Raw genomic sequence first — 22709 nt, 5'->3', positions numbered from 1 at the left:
AGCACTGCAGCCGATGCAGTAACTAGCACAGAGATGCCTTAGACAATCGCTCTGGTGCCACTTCAGTGGGCAGATGTGTTCTCCTAACTGCTTCACTTGAGGTTTTGGAGGTGGGGATGGGAGCGGTGCCTTCCTGCAGGTCTGAACGGGGGAGAATTGCCGCACACAGAATTGTGTTGTACTCTCTCTGAAGTACTGGGAAAAAGACATTTGATGCTTCTTGTTTCCACTTCATCCTGTGCTTTGCCTTGCCACAACAGCCCTGTAGAATGTTTTTCAGCTGTAGATAGAAATGTTGGTACTAGTCATCCTTTAAAAGGTGATTAAACCTAACACATACTGTCTTAATTGCCTACCTCAGTAAATTTTTCTACATGTTTGCTATTCTGCACATGAAATACTGACAGCTACCTCTATGCAAGGTTAACCAACAAGGAATTAATGAAAGGCTGAGAAATCTGGGAGAGCTCCAGCCCTACAAGTGAATTTCACACACAGAGGGCTGACGCTTTCAGTGATGACCCAGCTACAAGGCAAGTTTTCTAAGCTTTCCTCTTCTCCCAGTATTGCCATGGCTTTGCCGACTCCTGCTTTAGGCAGCTGCTCTGTCCCTGTGCTAAGTGTTGGTTAAGACATAGAAAAAGTAGGCACTGGAATTGCCTGACTTAATAAAAATGTGCAATATTAAGCAGGGAGCCTGCCTGCAGCTAGCTGTACCGAAGTGTCCTAGACTGCTGATGATCTACCAAGGGGGAAGAATGACTTGTTCTTTTTTAAGTGTTTAATGACTTTTTTTTTCCTGCAGATTCACAGAATTTCCAAAGTATGTCACAGAACCCATTTACTTCTAACCTCAAAGTTGAACATTTTCTGTGACTTTCTTTTTCTACCTTCATTTGCCCTTTGTACTTTGCTGTCTTTGGTTTGAATTGCTCTCTGTTAATGATCTGTTCTTTTCCAGTCTTTCTATTTTTTCACACAGGGATGAAGGTCTTAGGGTTTGCCTTTTTCCTTTCTTCCAAGTCCCCTAATATTCTCATAGCTTCTTTCCTGTTCAGAATGTAGACAGTACAAAGCTTGCTCTAGCAAACTCAGTTCCACCAAGCAAGTGCAAATGAGACGATAGTATGCTGTCTGTGCCCAGGTAGCTTCAGCTACTGCCCAGTAGACTTTAAAAAAGGATTTTGATGCAAGAGTTTGTTAAAAGTTTTTAAGATGGTAACTTCTGTGTGGTTATCTGCTAATAATGCTGGCATGAAGTATACCCTAAGATTTATTGGGAAAACTTTAAAGTCTGCAAGCACAGAGACCATTCGTTAGGAAAATGTGTTTGTGTTAAAAAGAACAAATAAAAAACCCTTATGTCCAGTATGGAAAGGTGTAGTCTGACCTTTTCCAGGAAACGGAGGTGCCCAAGAAGTGAAGCTACCTGAGCTGTTGGGTTGTCAGTGAAACTCAAATTTATCTGGACTATTTGTGCTGAATGTCAGCACTATGAAACTGTAAGCTGGGAGAGCAAGTGACTTGTAAAGGCTTTGCTTAACGCCTGCAGAGAACTAGGCTAATTGGAGAAGGCAGCAGTTAAAGCAGACCCAGACAAACTATTAAAAATTCTTGGGAGCTGTGCCAGGAAAACTAAATCGCACTTGAGGGCCCAGATCACCCTGCAGAACATAGGTAAGCAGGAACAGGCCACGGAAGCATCAGAAGCTGAGTGTTTCTTGAAACCTCTCCCCATCCCCTTTTAATAAGTGGGATTTTCCTCTCGAAACTCATCCGTATCCTCATGCAAAATGAGTCCTAGACTTTGGTAAGAAGTCAGTCCTTAAAAATGTATCCTAGGATACATTTCCCTTCCTCTGGGAAGCTGCAGCAGGAGCGGTCTGGCGGGTGCCCCGGGTGCTTTCTGCTGTCAGCCTTTCCCTGTGTGCCTTAGCAAATTCGGCTGCCCAGGGCAGTGATCCTGCGGGACAGGCCAAGAACCAGCTATCACCTTAGATACCTTCATCTTCACTGGGGTGGAGGCTGCTTGATGTGAGGTGCATGCTTAAGTTCAGCCTCTTCAGAAAATACCTGGAATCATTCTCTCTCTAATGCTCTCTTGCTGCATAACGCCAGAAAACAAAGACTTCCCGCAGAAAAGCCCAGCGAAGCAGTGAAACTGAGACAGAAGCTGGAGCTGCCGAGTCACCTTGGGCAACCTTTTCAAACTGTCTCCAAATCTTTTTTCCCTTGCCAATCATAATGGGTGTGGACACTTAAAAATACTTCATTCCCTTTTATGCCACAAGTAATGATTCATACACAGGACTGAAATATTACATTGGAATTTACTGTTTGATCTTTTTGAACTTGGGTATAACAAATGAATCATTGCTTCAGTTCTAATTATTTCTTAATTGCTGGGCTTTATGACCCTCGAAGTCCACTTCTTTTCTTACTCTGCGTTTTACTGACAGTTAATATCTGCAAATGTTTTAGAATGGGTTGGTATCATATAGCATATCATCTACATGCTATGTAAGCTCATTCTTGTGGGGAATGGGGAAACAATTTGACACAGTAATTTATAGCCTAATCAATGAGATATTAAAAATCTGAGAACAGATTAGCAATTTGCTGGATTCAATAGCTGTAAGTTGCCATGTGACACACAATTAAATTCTGAGCAAATCTCTCTCACGTGCATTGTAATTCTACAAATCGTGAGGCTGAAGACAAATAACATTCCTGCACCATGCTCCTCCTTGTTGCATGATTTTCCTCTAGATTAAAGGATCTCATTCACTAGATCCTACCACAGGCTATGCTCTTAGAATGGCGGAAAATAATTTGGAGGGGAAAAAAAAAAAAAAGAAAAAGAAAGTAGCTCTTGATTTATTAATTAGGAACCCAGAAAAATGGTGGTACATCTGAACTATGTGAAATTTATGAGTGAGCGTGTTCTACCCAGGTGAGGAAGCTTGCCACTTACTGCAAGCCTCCGCCGTGTTTGCTGAACTACTTTTCAACCAGTCTGGGCCGCTGCAGAGCAAACTCCATGGATGTGCAGCTGCTCCACCTGACTGAAATGGCAGGGTGGGCATTGGCAAAGAGTCCCAACGGACACAGTATGACGATGGGCTCTCCAGGTGCTGTTGCAAGGCTGTAATATAAAATTTTTCTTACTGCAGTACCCTAGGATCAGCTTGCTCTTTTGTCTCTCATAACGAAAACAGTTTGTATGGGTGGAAGGATTCTTTAATTAACTAAATAGCTCTGGATTTAGACATACAACCACTGCTGCTCCTGCCTTTTTTTGAGTTCCAAATCTCTTCCTTTAATGCAAGTAAATACTCCTCTGTGGCTTGGCTCTGGTTGCCGTCCTAACATCACCTCTTCCAAATATGCACTCCTGCAGGTTTTTTTATAGACTGTATTTAAATACAGGCCTTCTGGAGCAGCCAGTGCTGTAATCTTCCAATTCTGTTTTGCTGGGTGAGCAGAAGAACTGCAACTTTTCTGCCTTTTCTCCACTGTTGGCAGCATGGTTAGCTGCCTATAAATTAGCAAATATTGTAATGTAAAGTATCAGTTTAGTTACTGACTTCTGTATGCGTGCTATTAGTACAGTGCTGTATTATCAAATGCCCAAGTCACCTCTCCTGCTAGTGGGGGCAATGTCAGAGTTAGCAATGCATCTGACTAAATTAAAAAGAGTTTATGCTTGGCTTCATAATTGAAGGGGTTTTAAAAGTTGTTTAAATAACTTTGGAGAAGCTGGGTAGAGCGCTTCTTGGATGTTGATATATGACTTGTTTATTAAAACAATAACGTCATGTGATTTAAAAGTGCAAGGGTCAATTGGATGCTTCTGTCCAGATAGCAGCAGAGTAAGCTGTAGAGCCCTAAACAACGCGAGTAACTTCTATCCTAGTTCTAACTATAAATAACCTCTGTTTAACCAGTAAAAATAAGTATCAATTGTTTTATCTTCTTTTGAGTCATCCTGCACTGAAAAGGTATACGAGGGACCTAGGGGAACCGCACCCTGTCTTTAGAGTTGTACCGACGCTGTGTTAGTGGAAGTGTAAGGCTCTTCTGATACCTACAGGCCTGGTGTTCTCATGCCTCTCTCTCTCCACTAAGGCTGCTGTATAAAAGTCTCACAGGGAAAAAAATTAACGTTTTAATTATTTTGCTTTATTTTGTTATATTAGTTGTGATTTTTGGGGAAAAGTAGACTTTTACTGTCTCTGCCTATGTCTGTTAAGGGAGATGCAATAGCAAGAGAGAAATCCTTTCGGTGCCTACAGAGGTGACAGCAATGGCAAGTAGTCTGTCAATGCTTGTGGGGAGAACATTCAGGTGCCCCATGGCACTAAGACTGCAGAACATCTGAGCCAAAACGTCCCCTCCGGAGAAGGAAAGCCTGCCCCTGTCGTTCCCGCCTGCTGCCTTCCAACCGTGTTTTTGTTTCTCTACCATGAGGGATGATGAAAGCCAGGATGGCTGAACTGGGCCCACACAACCACTTCCCCGCCTGCCGTGGTTCGGACCGCCACACGTTGACATTTGCAGGCGCGGTGCTTGCCCAGCGGTGACTGATGCTGGGCCTCCTTGTCCTGCTCCTCTTCTCCCCTTCCTCCCCCAGCTGTCGCAGGGCCTGTAACCTAGGCACGGAGAGATGGCCCGGCTCTCCTCCCCGCATCCCCTCAGCTGCAGAAAAACCCATGTTCCTAATCTCTTCTCCGCCTGTGGGGTTTCTTTTGGTGTGCTGTGTTGTGGCCAAGGGAAATGCTGAAGAGACCAAAAGCCCCAGGCCTTGCCGAGCAAGGCGCTGCCAAGGCTCGGGTCAAAGGCGGGTTTCAAAAGCAGCAGTCTGACTTTAGCGAAGCTGTCAGGAGGCAGTGGAGATCAAATAGGAGGAGGAAGCAGCAGTTGTAATTGAAGCTTTGAGTATTAATGCAGTACTAGAGGGCCACCATTGGTGTCTGTAGGCCTCCAGTTCACGTTAACTTCGGTGGTGGTGCGTGGCCCCTGCCCACAGCTCCGCTAGGCCCATTGCTTTGAAGTGTTTGACTCAACCGGACTTTGAGGCTGCTAAAAGTTCCTCGGGCTAACTGGACGCACAGGCTACTGGGAGCCGCAGTGTCCCACGAGGACAAGCCGGGCTGCGAGGTGACGGCTCAGCGGGAGGGCGTCCCGCCGCGGCCCCCCGGCCTACCCCGCTGAGGGAAGGGGGTCGGGCGCTCCTCCGGACTCGAGGGCGGGGGCCGGCCGGCGGGAGGGCCCCGCAGCGCGGGCGGGCCTCGGGGGCGGCCCTGCCTCCCGCGGGGAGCCCCCGGCGGCACGGCGGCCCCGGCCGGGCGGCGCTGCCCTTCCCGCCCGCCCTCCTCCCCTCAGGGCCGCCCCGGGCCCCGCCCCGCCCGGCCACGGCCGCGCCCCGCCCCCGCGGAGGCGGAGCCGCCGGCGGCCCCGCCCCTCCCTGCCCTCCGCGCCGGGTTACATGGCGGCTGCGGCAGCGGCGACTGCGGCGAGGCGGGTGGGCGCCGGGCGGGAGCCGGTGGCGGGGCCGCGGGGCCCGGCCGTGTGAGCAGCGCAGACCCCGATGAGCCTGGGAAGGCCCGTGAGTGCGGCGGGGCGGCCGGGAGGCGGCGGGGGGCGAGGGGGGCCTCGGGCCGCCGCACGCGCGGGCCGGGCCCCGCCGCACAAAGGCGCTTTGTTCCCTCCCGCCGGACGGCGGCGGCGCCCCCCGGCCCGGCCCGGCCCGCGCTGCGCCGCCCCTCTCCGCCGGGGCCCGGCCCGGCCCCTCCGCACTGCGGCGGCCCGGGGGCAGCGGCGGCCCCGGGGCTGAGGGGGGCGAGCGGGCGCTGACAGGGCGGGCGGGGGCGGCCGCGCGGCGCCGCGAGGGGGGCGCTCCCAGCGGCCAACGGCTGCGGCCCGGGCGGGGCCCCGCCGGGCCCAGGGGTCGCCTCTGCCGCCGGAGCGGGGCCGGGGGCGGCGGGCGGCGTCCGCGCCCTGAAGGGCGTTTGAAGGTAGGGCTCCTCCGCGCTGCGGCGGCCCCCTGGGGGCGCCGGGGCCGGGGGCCGCGGTGCGGCCGGGGGCCGGGCTGGCCGCCTCCCCTCCCCCCGCCCCGGGGCCGGGGGCACGGCGGGAGCGGGTCCCCTCTGCCCGAGCGGTCGCCGGTGTCTGGAGGGGGTGTGCGGGAACGGAGCGGCGCTGGCGGGCGGAGCCGGCTCGCCCCGGCGGGGCGGCGGGAGGAAGGATGTCCTTTGCCGGCGCGGCTGCCGGCCGGCGCGGGGGGAGCGCGGCCTCTCCCAAGTCTGCGGAAGTTTTGCTGCTGAATTCGGTGCCGGCGGGGCCTCGCCGGCGGCTGCCCGCGGGGGATTGGGCGCCGCTCTCCAGCCGCCGTGCCCGGGGACACGGGGAGAGGTACCGCTCGCTCCTGCTGCCGGGGCGCCCGCAGGCTCCCCCGCAGCCTCGAGCACCTTTTGTGGGAAAAGTGACTTAATGCTTTTCCTGAGTAGCTTGAAACACCCGATGAAAATAGCTTGACGAGAGGCTGCTCGAGTTCTGGGATTTGGAAGAACAGGTACCCTTGGCTAGGCAGGCAGGATGCATGCACTTGGCTGCTGCATGATAAGTATCTGGCTAATTCAGTGCCATTTTTGGATCAGCCTGGCAATAGCTAAGTTAATTGTGTCGTGGGAAAAGAAACGGTGGTGGGTGTGTTGTCATACGGCTGGTGCAAACGTTAATAAAAGCGCTGGTGCCAACAAGCTTTTTTTTTATGTGTATATATGAATATGTATATATGTGTGTGTGTATCTAAAAATAACGTTGTGATAGCACGATGTGTTTATAAACCAATTACATATTCCAGAAAGTGGTGGCTTAAAGTAGAGGTAGACTTTCGTTTGGTAATCAGGTTCAGAAAATGTGTGCTGTAAAGCTAAAATGGGAACTTCCATTTCAACCTCTTGCTCAGGCTCAGTCCTTGCTTGTGCGGTCGTTATCTTTAATTCACTCTTGACTGGTTAACTGTTCAGTGGAACAGCAGATGGTAGATCTGCCGAGGTGCAGAAGGCTGTGGTTAGCTGATGGTAGGCTTCTTCAGCGGTGAGTTTTCATTGAATTATCCGAAGGGAGGACCGAACCGGTTTTATTTGTGATACAGAAAAACAGTGGATTTTTGTGTGCTTTTACAGATCCTTCAGAAGATTTATAAACTAATAGTAACATTTGCTGACTGCAAGCACAGAGTTCCCTAAACAGTGTGGGGAGCAAGTAGGAGGCTTTAGAAAAGCAGCAGTTTCGTGAGTTGGACGATGACTCACTCTGCCTACTGACTGCAACGTGGCTGATCTAAAAAAATACTTCTGTGCCCCGTATTTTTATAGTCAAGGGGATAGTACTTAGCAGGTTGTATAATATGTCATTAGTCATTCTTGGTCTTTCTCTTGTGAGTAATGATTTGATCATTATGTGGTCTGCATAATCAAATTAACCGGTACCTTTCTGTCTTATTTGTATTTCTGAAAAAGTAAACGTCTCATACTTGCCTGTGTCTCAGCGTACATCCTGTTTCCTGAAAACTGTGATAAATCCACGTGCAGAAGTTGAGCACGAATTGAAGGGGCTGCTTGCATAATGCATGAAGCTGGTTGCGTGTGGTGATGTCTGCCAGCGCTAGGAATAATTTCAAAGGCGACAGCCCTTCTGCGGGTCACTTCTGTTGCCCTCTCCTGAGAACTGATCTGTATTAAAAGCATAGTTGTAAACCATGTAGGAAACTAGTGTCTTTCTGTTTCCCTCTTTAAACTTTGTGGGAGGAAGGAATAAAAGTACCGCTTAAAAAAAGTGGTAGTCTTGGAAAGGTGGCGGTTAGCCTAAATGAAAACATCAGTGCCTGTGTGAATAGCCTATTCGGCACAAATTTGGGTGATAAACGCCCCCTTTTTATACTGTAGTCCATCATGTGTTGTAAGTGGTTAGAGCATGTCACACACAACTGAAGAGGAATTTGTCGGTTTTGTCTATTTAGTGTGTATTTTCAAGACAGAGGGTTGGACTGGTTGTTATGACTTTCATTGAAACTGGAAATATATAGACTTAATGGGTGTTGGTGTCACTCTTCGTAAGTATTAGTGTTTTAAAAAATCCATCTCATTATTTTCCAAAGTTAAAAATGACTATAAAATGAAAAGAAGAAGACTTGTTACTTTGAGCTCATTGTGGCTTGAGAAAAGCCTTGATTTCTTCTAGTTGGTTACCCTTTAAGTAATTATTATCTTAGTCAGAGTGAAAGAAAGTTTGGGGTTAACTTTTTGTTTTCCATCCCTCCTATCTGCTTCTGGTCCATGGGACTATTTGTCTTAAATATCTGTTTGCTGTTAACTCATGGATGGGGAAACTGGTACAGCTGCTTTCCTGGCCCCTGGCACAAGCCACGCGCGGGGGGCTGCGGTCCTGGCAGAGGGGCCAGCTCACGGGCGATGGCAGCGCAGGGGCTGTAGCGTGTGAGCAAAGGGCTGCGCTATGTGAGAGATCAAACTGGTCTAGTGAAAGAAGTATGTCTTTAAGGTGAAAGTAGTTAATGTGTAGGGTTAGTTTAAAAGCGTATTTTTTTATTTAGACAAGGATACATGACCTGCTACAGCATTTCAACTGTTACATTTCCAAAGTAGAATTTTCAGTGGCAGTAAATGAAAGATCACTCTCAATTACTGAATCTTAATTTCATTTGAAATTAGCATTTTTGCTAGTTGTCCTCACCATACTCATGTGAGGTACTGTATCTGTTTGGCAGATAGGCTGCCTGCCTCCTGGTCAGCTTCCTAGGACTAGATCCTGTTTGGAATGATAGCTGGGCCCTGCTTTTTGTGGCTTTGGGATTAAGTCATTTGCTCGTAGTTACATAGGAAGTTTGTAGCAGCATCAGGTTAAATTGAAGGCTGCAATGGGTTGCTTATCTTGTCAACATTTGTGTTCTTAGCTAAATCACTCTGATTCTGAAAATCCTTACATACCTTCTGAAGATGTTGCAATTAATGGACACCTAGTGGAAGGATATAGTATAAGCTGATGATTAAAAATGCATCATTTCAGGGGTACAGAATGAAAATTTTAGGACTACTACTTCAGTAAGCAAGTGGGCCATAACTCTGTTTCTCCTTGAAGCAGTAATGCCGTAACTGTTCTCACGTTGTACTGCTGCTGCCTTTGTTTCGTCATGGCGGTAAGGGGTAGGATCTGAGTTACGGTGAAGAGATCGGCAGATCTTACTCCTTGCTACTGATGGGCATCTTTTCGAATCTGATCCTGCGCTGTTTAATGGAACTAGCTAGAAGAGAGGTTCCAGATGTGTCACCCAGCTGGTGCAAACCAATTCTGCATATTGAAGACATCAGCAATGTGAAACAATAGGCCTAATTATGGGGAAGAATACAACTGGTTTTAGATGGTCCCAAGGATATAAAATACAGCTTATTGTATGGTATTTGAACAGAGGCCTTGGACCTTGAGTTAGCATGGAATTTAAAGTGTGAGTATAAGCTACAAAAATGAATTTCCATAACTATTTTGGGGGGTGGGGGATGAAAGGAAAATGGTCTGGGTTGACGTAAACTTTTTTACAGGCAGCAACTCGGATTGAGTGAGCCTGAAAATGGTGCATGTGAATGAGAAAATGTTTTTTAGGTTTAAAAAAAAAAAAAAAGTTAAGAGGCTAGACTTCTGTTTTTTATAACTGTGAGCAAAGAGTTAGATAGTCACTGATGCTATCCTAATTAACTCTAGGATAAATTTTATATTTGTTCTTTAAGTGAATTCACGGGTATTATAAGGAGGGTCCTCACGCTGATGTCTTAATACAGATATAAAGTCAAGATAGTTTTGGGAAAAGTAACAGTATAACCTCACTACAAACATAATGAGGTAACAATAACCCTTGTAAAACACTGTCTAAAATTAGGACTCTTGGCAGTATGTGAAGAAAGGAATCTCAAGGCAATAGTTACGTGCTGCGTAAAGACAGCTCTGAAGATCACCCTTCTGGCAGGGTACTATACCACATCAGTGGAGAGCAGCTCAGTGCTTTTCAGTTTAGAAGCACTACATTTGGTGATCTTTATTTAAAAAGAAAAACCCAGCAGAGGATAGCATGTGTTTCCTCCTTCTTTGCTGTGTTTGTCACGTGGCTGTACAAATACCTGGAGGCAGGTGGTGTGTGGCAGGAGCGAGGGAGCCAGGGCACTGGGGCCGTGTGTCTTGGTGGCAGTCAGGCTTGAGCCTGAGGAATGGTAATATTTCAATGTGTTGAAACAGTCTTGTTTCTGTTTGCCAGTGTGCCTTTCTTTACGTTTTTTTTTTTTTTCCTGCATGCAATTCTGATTACTTTAGTGAATTGAGGCCATTATTTAGAATATGTTAATAATTTGTCAGCTGCTCTTGCTGCCCTGTTAGGAGTGGGGAGGCTTGTTTTGCTTGGTCCCGGTTGTCCCACTGAAGTGCTAGCATGATTTTAAGGGAGAACACTCATACAATTAATTCTGAAGTGTTGGGGTGGTTTGTTTAGAGAGCTGGGTAAAGAGATGAAATGTGTTAATCTAAGATCGAAGAGAAGACATTTAGTGGTTTGATGTGACCTATAGTTGTTGGGGAAGAACATACAAGTGACTTGTAATGGAATTGCCCAAACCTTACCACACCGTGTAAGGTACACTTTTGACTCTTCTCTTTGTGGTATCTTTGAGCTTTTGAAAGAAATGAGGATGTTGTGCAAAAATGCAACATATGGTCTTTATGACTGCATTCTGCTGCTGCAGACAGAGAAACTTACTGAGAAAATTACCACTTTTGTTTTCATAAATGGTAGTTGCATTCATTAGACTATTAAAAAATAAATGATGTCTGAAAGTGCCCATATGTTAGGGGAAACCTATAGAATGTATCAGTTACTGTGTAAAATGTACTCACTGTTAGTTTTTCTCTGTAATCTAGGTTGGATAAAGTGTAGAAGTGATGGATAAAAAGTAATAATATTTGTCTAATATGTAGCAATTACCCCTGTGATTCCTGTAACAATGAATCTATAGAGGCAAAATTATGATTTGAGATGTTAGTAAACTTTATCCAAAATCACAAGGATTTAAGCTTTATAAGTGGCATTGGATGCATGCTGTATATTCTGGAAAGTTGGTGAATACTGGGAGTGCACAAACCTTACCCTTTTTGCATGAATGGTACCCAGTTATCTCTTATTGTGGTGAAATAGTTAAAACCCTGATTTTGTCTTTCAGTAGAAGTTTAGTGGAAAGAATTATTCCAGAATTTAGTGACTGAGGTGCAGGATAGTATTGCTTGTCTCTTAACAGCTGTATTGGAGAATTACCAAATGTTCTGTAATATTCCCTTCTTGATTAAGATTCAGTAGGATTTTTCATTGTGTGCCTTATATTTTCAATAGATTATATCTAAAACTTTCACAATATATGTTTAGAAATGGTGGTTGCTGATTATTGTCAGTTTTCCTCCACAAGTATGAAATGTGTATGTAATTTCTAGTTAGTTTAGGTTTTGTGGTAGTTTCTTATTTTGTAACTGGACACTGAACAACTTGTATATTTAGGACAACTTAAGGAGTTGGGGGAGGAGGAAGACTTCTGTACGTGCTGGAATACTGATGTGTTTTTTTCTCTCCTTTTCAGGTTGCCGCGGAGTAAAATGGATGGTAGCTTTGATTGTGATTGTGGTGAGCTGGAGCCACCTGATCATTAACAGAAGGCATCTTTTGTAAATCAAGAGCTGCCAGTTTCCTGTTTAACTAGACTGTAAACAAAGGAGAGAAAAAGGAGGAAGAAGGAAAAAAAAAAAAAATAGTGCTTACCAGCACCATAGAATGACGCTGCTCAGGACCAGTCCAACACTGAATGTATCTGCACTGTGAGGAGGAGGATGTTAATAGAAGCCTATTATGTGCATATTTATTCACATTTTTGTTAAATGTTAACCAGTTTAGCACAGTAGAGCTGAGTGCATAGTATGTCATTTCATTCCGTTTGAGTTTCTTGTGAGTATTTTCTTTAATGTCTGCAGAAATGCTGCACCTTTCTTGAACTATGAATGCTGCAATCTTTCTATCTTATGCTCGGTTTGAGTTCTAGAGCTTACGGGCTCTAAATTCAAGGGGACACAACAGGCCTGGCTGGCTCATAATGAAATGAGAGTGTCAAGAAACCATCTTGCAGTCAAAGCCAAGTGTTTCTTCTCCCTTTCTGTAAGACCTTTCCTTCAGATACCAGTGGAAGTGTCTCCGCGTGTTTACAGAAGCTTAGTAGTTTGAGGAAAAAGAAACGTAAAGAATTTAAAAATGGCAGAAAAATTTGAAAGTCTCATGAACATTCATGGTTTTGATCTGGGCTCTCGGTATATGGACTTAAAACCACTGGGCTGTGGTGGAAATGGCTTAGTTTTTTCTGCTGTCGATAATGACTGTGACAAAAGAGTGGCTGTCAAGAAAATTGTCCTTACAGATCCCCAGAGTGTTAAACATGCTCTACGTGAGATCAAAATTATTAGAAGACTTGACCACGATAACATTGTCAAAGTATTTGAAATTCTTGGTCCTAGTGGAAGCCAGCTAACAGATGATGTGGGCTCCCTTACAGAATTGAACTGTGTTTACATTGTCCAGGAATACATGGAGACAGATCTGGCTAATCTGCTAGAGCAAGGCCCTTTACTGGAAGATCATGCCAGACTTTTCATGTACCAGCTGCTACGTGGGCTCAAGTATATTCATTCTGCAAATGTTCTGCATAGAGATCTCAAACCAGCTAATCTTTTCATTAATACTGAAGACTTGGTGCTGAAGATTGGCGACTTTGGTCTTGCACGAATCATGGATCCTCATTATTCCCACAAGGTATGTGAAGTGTGGGAATATCTAAGTGATACACTGACAACTGTGCCTTCTTAAAATAGCATCTTTCTCCCTTTCGCTGAGGTAGATAGATAGTCTGTGGAAGGCCTTGTTAGCAGGTGGGGTACCATGTTAGGGATCATAGAGTAGAACTGGAATACTTGCAGAGTAAAACGGATCTCTGGATGACATGTTTTGTCTCAGACAGGACTACTGCATACATAAAATAAAACTTTTTTTTTTTACTAAATGTGTTCAGAAAAGCAGATTTTTAACAGTGAATACAGAACCTGAGATTTAAGAGGAATATTTAGAGGCATAACTATAGAATCCTTAGATAAGTGTATAAGTGGTGCATTCATAGTGTGCAAGTGTGGCTACTTCCTGGGATTGATTTAGAGATACTGTCTTCCTGGTTTAGATGATGTTTCACAAGAGAGCTCATTATTATTTCTGCGTTTATTTGGTGTCTGGGAATAAGAAAGTTTTGCTGCAGTACCTCATTTGACTGATAAATATGTGTCATACTTCTAATTTGACTAATAAATAGTGTCATACTTCTTTATGAGTGAACAGCAACAATATAGATATTGCTGTTCCATTTTAAAAGGTAGAAAGGCTTAGTAGGGGGCACATGGTACTATCCCTAGGACCTTGAGACCAAAGAATCTTGTAGTAGTGCATTAAAAAATAAGAAACAAGTAATTAAAAAACCATACCTCTTAAAAATCTAAGTAAGCTTTTTTCTTCTTTTTTTTTTTCCCCCAATTAATTTCATTAGGGCCATCTTTCTGAAGGATTGGTTACTAAATGGTACAGATCGCCCCGTCTTTTGCTTTCTCCTAACAACTACACTAAAGCCATTGACATGTGGGCTGCAGGTTGCATCTTTGCTGAAATGCTGACTGGGAAAACCCTCTTTGCAGGTGAGTGGAATAAAAATGCGTGCGTATATTCCTAAAAGAAGTGGTACTGCTTAATTATCTTCCTAAAGAAAGGTTGATTCTCATGGCTAATATCAATAGTCATTGACTATCAGGATATGCTATGTTATCATGCAATTATAAAAGCAAACTGTAAATTGATGTATTGGTAAAGCAGAAGACATTTCGATTTTTGTTATTCATACCGGTGTGTATTTAGATAAATATCACAATTTAAGTTAGCACTCACATATATGGTAAATCTGTCTGTAATTAGGTTAAGCTAAATGTATTGGATGCCTAAGAAGTGTTCTAAATGCATGTATTTTAAATTTTGAATTTATGTATCCAGGGAGTATTTGAGGATTATGAATGCCCTGAGTATCATATTCATAAAGGTTTTTTTTTTTAACGTAGTCAACCTAATCACTTCTCACTACTTTGTATTTTAAATTATGAAAGAGTAGCCTTTTTTTCCCCATTCCCATTTTTTTGTCATCTACAGACTGTTTTGACCTGACCTTTGTTTCAATGCTATAGGGAGGACTCTTAAGATTTAAAGGAAATGTGTAACCTCCAAATGTTTCTGGTAAGATAGGAAGCAATGCTCTGGTCTCATTGGGTGCATCTACATTAGTGCTTTGGTTAGGATCAGGAGCAAATTTTTGAAGCAAATCTCTTGATGGTCATCCTGTACCATGTTGCTGGTTTAGCTCAGTGCACGCTTTTGGATAAAATGAAACTGCCATTTGCACTGTAGGAGATCACCCAGTGTGCTCCACCTGTTGATAGGCATTCAGTCCATGGGAGCAGATGAGCTAGTCTAGGGTAAACCACTGAAATGCTTACTTTATGTGCACTGTGGGGCCTCAGCAGCAGCTCTCTCATTCAAGCTCACTCTTGAATTTGCTCCTATTGGTCTAAATTACTGGGGTAATACGGATAAAACCTCTAAGAACTGAGCTTGTGTTTTAAAGTTCACATTCCTTTAGATACATACGGACTAAAAGCACACCTCTGCAGTAATTCTTAGCTTTGTACGTCAAGGTAATGAAATTGAGAGCTTTTTCCCATTAAGTACTATTAATGGAGTACTGTCACCTTGAAATCATTATTTTATAGAAATCAGCCATTAATATGTGAAGAGGCTTTTCTTAACTTGCAGTGAGTTGCTAACTCTTTGAATTACTAACTACTGGAATAATGTCCCCAGTGTATTAAACACTTGGCTGATAAGAGATTTATTAGGTTTCCATTGCATCAAGCACTTCTACTGGAAAATAGTGAATAGTGGAAGAAGTCTGTGGATTTCAGCATAGATTGATTGCAACTGCTAGCATTTTGGCTTTTTTTTTTGAGTAGCATTGGTATTTGCTGAAAGCTTTTATTGGTCTAATGTCTGTGTAGTGAGTTAGGATTTTGGTTACTAAGACTGAGTTTAAAAAAAAAAAAAAATCTAAGTTATAGGCCCTAATTGCATTGTGTAGATACCTAGAAAAATATTTCTAGATGCGGATGTGTCCCTCTGATAATTTGGCATTGCCATGGTTTTCTGATCTAAAGACTGGACTGCTTAATGTCATGCATTTGGAAAGGGGAAATGGTTGGAGATATGGCAGTTAGCCTGTCCTGAGACTCTGAATAAAATTCTTTTGCAAAGTTGTTTGGAGGGCTTGATTTGGTTAATTTGCAACATCCTGTCTACTTCTGAACCATCCCTTAGGAATACTGCTGTCTGGAAAGCTGACTGGAATGGGAAGGAAGAATGCAGATTAAAATTGCAGAGTACCTGGGATGAGGGAGGGAAGGGAGGTTGAGGCAGAGGAAGTCAATAGCTGTTCCAAACAACTTCTGTAATTCTTCTAAATAAATATTTTAAAATGCTCATTTCGTTTTTAGTGGAAAGAAAGTTGATTAATTTTAGGATGGATAGGACATGAAATAATGATACAGTAGAATCTGTTTTCCAGCAAATTACAGACAGTGTAACATCTGATTGATTATATTAACAGCTTTTTCAGTCCAACAAATAAGTTAACACGAGGCAGGACCGATTCAGTTGGGGAATGTAGGTCTCTGTCAAATTTTCTGTAGTGACTTTGCCTCAGCTTTTCTTTAAGTCATCTAGCAGATGTGTGGTAGGATGTCTAGTGCAAACTGCTGAAGCAAACTGATAACGCATAGATTTTTTGAAATGGTACAATCTCTTTCTGGCCCCACTTATTTTTGTATTTAATGTCACACGCATCAGTATTGCTGATGATTGCCCGGAGCTGCGTGGTGAAACACTGGCATGCAAATAATCCTATATAGTTTCATCTGCTAGTTGAATCTCTAGGGCGCTACATGCTTCTTGGAGCTGAACAATAAATTGAGGTAGACAAGCTGTATTTCTGGGTACTCCAACTTTAACACTGGTACTGAATATAGGTGCCATTTATTATTCAAAATAGACCTGCTATATAGGCCCTTATAGTTCTTTACCCAAGGAAACTTCAGATAGTGCTAAAAGTATACTATAACTTCAATCATAATACAGTACTTACCCCCCCAACAAGATTACACTGCTTAACTGGCAGGTGATTTTTGTCTTGCACCTGACAGTAATACAGGGTTTCAGGGCAGAATATTAATACAAATGGTTGTGTCCTGTAAGATCTCTTGCTGAGCTAAACCACCACTGTTTTTATTAATAAGGGACATATAATTCAAAGTGACGTCAAATATTGAATTCATTAGGTGGATCAGTTGAAAGGGGAAGATTGCAATATATAGTATGTAACAAAAAGATAGTGTTGCTGTAGAGTACCTCATCCATGGTGAAAACATCCTTGCGAAAGCTTAAAGTTAGGTCACTTTATCTGTGTGTAGCAGCTCTATAATTCTTCATACACTACAGCATTTTTGAGAGCTCTTCAGAGTTATTATCATTCAAATTTAGAACTTCAGCCTTTCCTCTACTGTAGGAAATAAGAGTCTTCTACTGAAAATAGCTGCTCAGAGCACAAAATTTTGACATGCCTTTCACATACAGGGATCAGAATTGTTTGAAGTTGAAATGGCAGCTTGTGTTTTCTCTTGGTGCTTAGGTGCACATGAACTTGAACAGATGCAGTTGATTCTAGAATCAATTCCTGTTGTACATGAGGAGGACCGTCAGGAGCTTCTCAATGTAATTCCAGTTTACATTAGAAATGATATGACTGAGCCACACAAACCTTTAACTCAGTTGCTTCCAGGCATCAGTCCTGAAGGTAAGTAATTCAGAAAAAAACACTTCCTGTATTTCAAAGTCATAAAATAGTGAGCAACTTTACAGTGCGTGAGTGTGATTGTTAGAAATAAGTTTCAGTTAGAAGAATCTGTGCATTCTCTGAAGAAGGATTGTCTTCTGCTGTATTAAAAAAAAAAAATTTGCTTACATGATAGCTACTTGGTCATCTTTGGAGTAGAATTGTAAATCTCTGCTCGACCTGTTTGCACTGGAAGACTGATGGAATTGCTCTATTTTGAGACACTGGCCTTCTAAATAAAAGGGAACATTGCAGCGGCGTCAGGATAAAACAACTGTCTTTCAAATCTTTTTTAAAAGAAAGTCCCCAAACCAAACTGACAGCGATGTTTCCTGATAGCCGTTGGTGGATACTGATCCAGCCTGAAGCATTTTTTCCTGCTTTAAGTTAAATTATTGTTGATCTTAGATTTAACCTCTACTCCTCTAGCTTTCCTGTAGCTACAGAATGCATATTTGGCAGTATAGTGTCAGTAGCTAATACTTCACAGGTGGCTACTTTTAAGGAAATGCACACCTCTAGAGCAAAGTGCTGTACCTTAATCTTAAATTCTAGATGTCTGAAATGTCATTTGTCTCCTATTTAATGATAACTTTTTCTCTGCAGCGCTGGACTTTCTGGAGCAAATTTTGACATTTAGTCCCATGGATCGATTGACAGCAGAAGAAGCTTTGTCCCATCCTTACATGAGCATTTATTCCTTTCCAACGGATGAGCCTATTTCAAGTCATCCTTTTCACATTGAAGATGAGGTTGATGATATTCTGCTGATGGATGAAAGTCACAGCCATATTTATAATTGGGAAAGGTAAATTTATCACTTACTGTGGCATGTAACATAACTGAATGGTTGTGTGCTTGACGTAATGTTGCTTCATGGGCATCATTTCCTTTTCTGTTTGTTGTTTCTTCTTAAGTTGACCCGAGAATAAACTTTTCCCTTGTAGGCAGTGCATTGTCATTGGGTTTATAATTCACTAGACTGACTTGGATATGCTGATGCACTCAAGACTCTAGAATCTAAAGTTAATCTCTCCATTACTTTTTTTTCCCCAAAATGTTTCTCTAAAAAATAAACTTTAAATGAAGAGAGTTTAAGTATGATTGTCTTGTCCAATGCTTAGCTCATAATAGTAGAGAGATTTACAGTAGTCATTTAAAGTCAGTTAAACACACTTTAAGGAAGAGTTCTGTAAATGGAGTGAGCTATTGTACATAATTTGGATTTAAATCTTTCGGATGTGCATATGAGGATTACTTATGCCAGATTAAATTAAAAACCTTGAAGAGGTACCCGATTGGACTGAGGAAAAACTTTCTGTGTTGAATTGTCATTATTGTGTAAGGGAATTTCTAAACTTAACTAGTTGTCTCTGTCTTGGGAGCTAGAAAACTGGTTTTTTGCTGCTAACACTTAGGAAATTGTTTTACAGATACCATGAAAGTCAGTTTTCAGACCATGACTGGCCTATTCATAATAACTATGAAGCTGATGAAGTTCAGCGTGATCCAAGGGCTCTTTCTGATGTTACTGATGAGGAAGAAGTGCAAGTAGATCCTCGCAAATATTTGGATGGAGATCGTGAAAAGTATCTGGAGGATCCTGCCTTTGACACCCACTTCTCTACTGAGCCTTGCTGGCAGTATTCGGATCACCATGAAAACAAGTATTGTGATCTGGAATGTAGTCACACTTGTAATTACAAAATGAGGTCATCTTCATACCTAGATAATTTAGTTTGGCGAGACAGTGAAGTTAACCATTACTATGAGCCCAAGCTTATTATAGATCTTTCGAACTGGAAGGAACAGAGCAAAGAAAAGTCTGATAAGAAAGGCAAGTCTAAATGTGAAAAGAATGGGTTGGTGAAAGCTCAGATAGCACTTGAGGAAGCATCACAGCAGCTTGTTGAAAAAGAAAGGGAGAAGAATCAAGGATTTGACTTTGATTCATTTATAGCAGAAACCATTCAGCTTAGTTTACAACATGAGTCTACTGATGTTGATAAATTAAATGACTTGAATAGCTCAGTGTCTCAAATAGAGTTGAAAGGATTAATATCAAAGTCAGTAAGCAGAGAGAAGCAGGAGAAAGGAATGGCTAATTTGGCACAGCTAGAAGCTCTGTACCAGACTTCTTGGGACAGTCAGTTTGTAAGTAGTGGGGAGGAGTGCTTCCTCATAGACCAGTTTTGTTGCGAAGTAAGGAAAGATGAACAAGTTGAAAAAGAAAATACTTACACCAGTTATTTGGACAAATTTTTTAGTAAGAAAGAAGATGCTGAAATGCTAGAACCTGAGCCAGTAGAAGAGGGGAAGCTTGGGGAGAAGGAAAGAGAAGAGAGCTTTCTCAGTAACAGTGGAGAACTCCTCTTCAACAAGCAGCTTGAGGCTATAGGTATTCCTCAGTTTCATAGCCCTGTTGGTTCGCCACTGAAATCAATACAGGCCACGTTAACACCTTCTGCTATGAAATCGTCTCCCCAGATTCCCCACAAAACATACAGCAGCATTCTGAAACATCTAAATTAAAACACTCAGCAGACATTTCTTTTATATTCATGAGGTGTGTTTGTCTTTTTTTATTACTAGTGTAAGTAATTTTTTTACTTGAATCAGATGGTGTAATTTTGGTATGGATTTCATTAGTTTTCTGTTTACCATTGTTTTTACAATCCAGAATTACTTTCTATACATGAGTTACTTTGTTTTTAAACTGGCATGTCGTTTGCACACAAAATTAAAGAATAGAGCAAAATAATGCAAAATGCAGGAGGTAACAAAAAATGCACTAAACCGAGAAAAAAAACATTCTCTCAGTAAAACAGTGTCCATGTTTTGCAGAAAAAGAACCTTGCCTTGAAATTTACACAGTGAGACTGTACATAATTGCATGAAAATATCTATTTTTCCCAAAACATTTTTTTCATTCATGCGTATCTTAGAGTTTTTCATACTGTACACATTTCTTAGACACATGATACCAGCAGCAACTGAAATGAATGCAGAATTTGGTACGCATGTGTTATCTACCTCAAGGTAACAGCAGTATGTGGCAAAACATTAACCACCCATAGTGCTTCTCATTATGCACTTCTATTTAGCCAGCATTATTGTAGTAGCTATTCTTATTGAAAATCATTCAATATTTATAAATGTTCTGGTATGCATTCTTTATAGTGAAGTGTTAATATGCAGCACTTTTATTTATTTTAGCAAATAAGTATATTTCTGTAATTATAGAAAGTCAACTTAATTTTTGAGTTACTTTTCAGATAAGAGTTTTTGTTTAGCACTATGGTTTTATTGCCTACATAGCTGGATATATATTAACATCGGCTTATTCTGAGGCTATCCAATACATTTTTTATTTTATTTTTTAGTTTTCATTTCAAGTAAAGCACTCACTGTGTATAGGAATTTGTAATTGGAGGTGCTTGATCTCTACAAAAGAAATTAGGAATTGCTTTATTATCAAATGCTCCTAGAAGTCTTAATTGTGTTCATTTTTTAAAAATTTTGTAATGTTAGTTGTGTGCATGGAAATAATTAAGGTACAACATTACTGTAGGTTAAAGTTCTATATGGTGAGACATTTTGTTTTTACTGTATGTTTTTACTGAATGATTCCTGTCCCACTCCCAACCCCCCTCAAAAGCAAGCATGAATAAAATTAGGTTAAATATAGCATGTAGCATCTCGGTCTTCTGAAAATTTGTTTTACCTTCTGATTTTTTTAAATACTGGATGTATCATTGGCTCCCCTGTTTAAAACGGAAAACTAATAAAAACATGGCCAGCAAAAATGACTGTTGTTTTTTGATGCTTTGTACAATGAAAGATAAAGAGGTGCTGCTGCGATGCAGCTGGCTGTATTGTGAGGGCAGGCCTGCTTGCCTGCGCGCCTTAGTACAAGGCGCTCGAGGAAGCAGGAGAAATTGTCTTGCTGGGGATGCAGTGCCCTGGCAGGAGGCTGCAGAAGTACGCTTCTGCCCCAGTGCCTACGGCCTGTATTTAAGAAAATCGTGTGTAATGGTACGGCTATGAAAGCATGAGTGTACGGTAGTGTCATTTTCCATCAAAAATGGTTGTTACAATTTACTTCCAGAGTATAAGTGCGCATTACTGTTTTACCAACTTTTTAGACGGAATAGTGTTAAAGTGGGAAAGCTGCTGCAAGTGCGTGTGAGCGCCTTCATGTCGCTGGCAGCCTGGAGTGAAGCTCATCGGGCAGGTCCCTCCGCCAAGAGCCTGGCTGGAGCACTTTCACAAGATTTCATGAGCAGGACCAGGTAACTCCCATGGGATGTTTCAAAATGTGCGGATCGCGTCTCTGTTGCAGCAAGCCCTAAGAACAGTATTTCTCTTCCAGTTCCTCCCGTCAGAACTGTTCCTGAGGGAGCTAATTAGCCATACAATAAAGCTACATCTTTTGGCAAGGTCCTACGACTTTTTCCATGGCGGTGTCTTAGTTCCTCCAAATTTTTCCATCCCTCCTCTGCTGGCAGGTGGCACAGCTGCAACTCGCTTAAAACAAGGAGCTGTCCCTCCAACGTGGCAGAAGATGGTCACTTGGGGAGACGGGACACTGTATGTCCTCGGGCACGGTATGTGAGTGTTCATGTAGCCACATCAGCTTCTATATATGGGGCTGCAGGGAGGAGGAAATGACTGGTTGCCCTCTCCTAGGCGAGGGACTGTTTTGAAGTGGTGTGGTAGGGTTTTTTTTCCAAGACTGGGTGAAAGCAATGGGTGGGAAGTGCTTAGAAACTGGAAACAAAATTCAGCTTCAAAACATCTTGTGCAAATGAAGCCTTTTTTTTTTTTTTTTTTCTTTAAGAACATCAGTCAAACACAACAATACTTAAGAAGTCTGTAATGGTAGAAAGGGAACATTTACACTCAAAAACGATGGGGAGAGTCAAGTGCTGAGCCTAAATCCAGCGTGGTACTTCACTGCCTTTGACTTCTGTTTGTGCTGAGGGAGCGATGCTGTACAGGCGCTGCGGGCTGCTGTGGTGAAAACCCCGCTCATAACGGGCTCCATCCACGGATCGTTGGAGGGTACAGCTAGGCAGTCTGGCTTATTAAGTAGAAGTAATTCCTTATGTGAAGACAATTAAAGAAAGCAAAAATGCTTCCTAAGGACAATGCAAAGTGGAATCTACTGCCAGAAAGTGAAGGTACTCCTGAGTGTGGAGTTGGGTTCTCCCTTAGCAAACCACAGGCGTCCTGCGTTGGGAGAGCAGTCTGCAGCAAGTGCAGGGCTTCACGGGGTGTTCCCAGCGGGTGGAGGGTGGTTTCTGTCCCGCGCTCATCAGCCATGTCCATCCCTGCAAGAAAAAAAATGGGACAGTTACATAGCTGTTTGGCTGTGGCCTAGCAACTGAATTGTCTTTAAAAACAAATTATGGAAGAGGCTTTAAATTATGAGCCAGATAGAGGGACCACTGTTTCATGCCAAGGTGCTTGCCAAGTAAAATGGAACACACTTATTTAACAAAAAAGCAAATAAGAAGTGAGGATGTTAAACATCTTTTAAGATTACCTTTTCTTCTCTATGTGGTCTTTGCTTAAAAGGCAGCATTT

At 42.8% G+C, this 22709-nt stretch overlaps 1 protein-coding gene across 2 annotated transcripts in view; it reads left to right on the top strand.

Moving 5' to 3' along the window:
• The window catches only part of MAPK6 (mitogen-activated protein kinase 6), a 31413-nt gene extending 10498 nt beyond the window's left edge, over positions 1–20915 (top strand). The window contains exons 1-6 of one of the 2 annotated variants that reach the window (XM_082322544.1): positions 5477–5608; positions 11691–12907; positions 13686–13830; positions 16917–17081; positions 17727–17928; positions 18554–20915. In XM_082322544.1, the coding sequence (XP_082178670.1) occupies positions 12353–12907; positions 13686–13830; positions 16917–17081; positions 17727–17928; positions 18554–19652 (2166 nt within the window). In that variant the 5' untranslated portion in view covers positions 5477–5608; positions 11691–12352 and the 3' untranslated portion in view covers positions 19653–20915. Of the gene's footprint in view, positions 1–5476; positions 5609–11690; positions 12908–13685; positions 13831–16916; positions 17082–17726; positions 17929–18553 lie in introns of those variants that run through there. The other variant, XM_082322545.1, reaches the window with a different exon arrangement.
• The last annotated feature ends 1794 nt before the right edge of the window (positions 20916–22709 follow it).

The sequence above is a fragment of the Platalea leucorodia genome, assembly GCF_965183815.1.
Source record: "Platalea leucorodia genome assembly, chromosome: 9".
Taxonomy (NCBI): domain Eukaryota; kingdom Metazoa; phylum Chordata; class Aves; order Pelecaniformes; family Threskiornithidae; genus Platalea; species Platalea leucorodia.
Note: the sequence above shows the minus strand (reverse complement) of the source record. Positions and strands in the feature narration are given on the sequence as shown.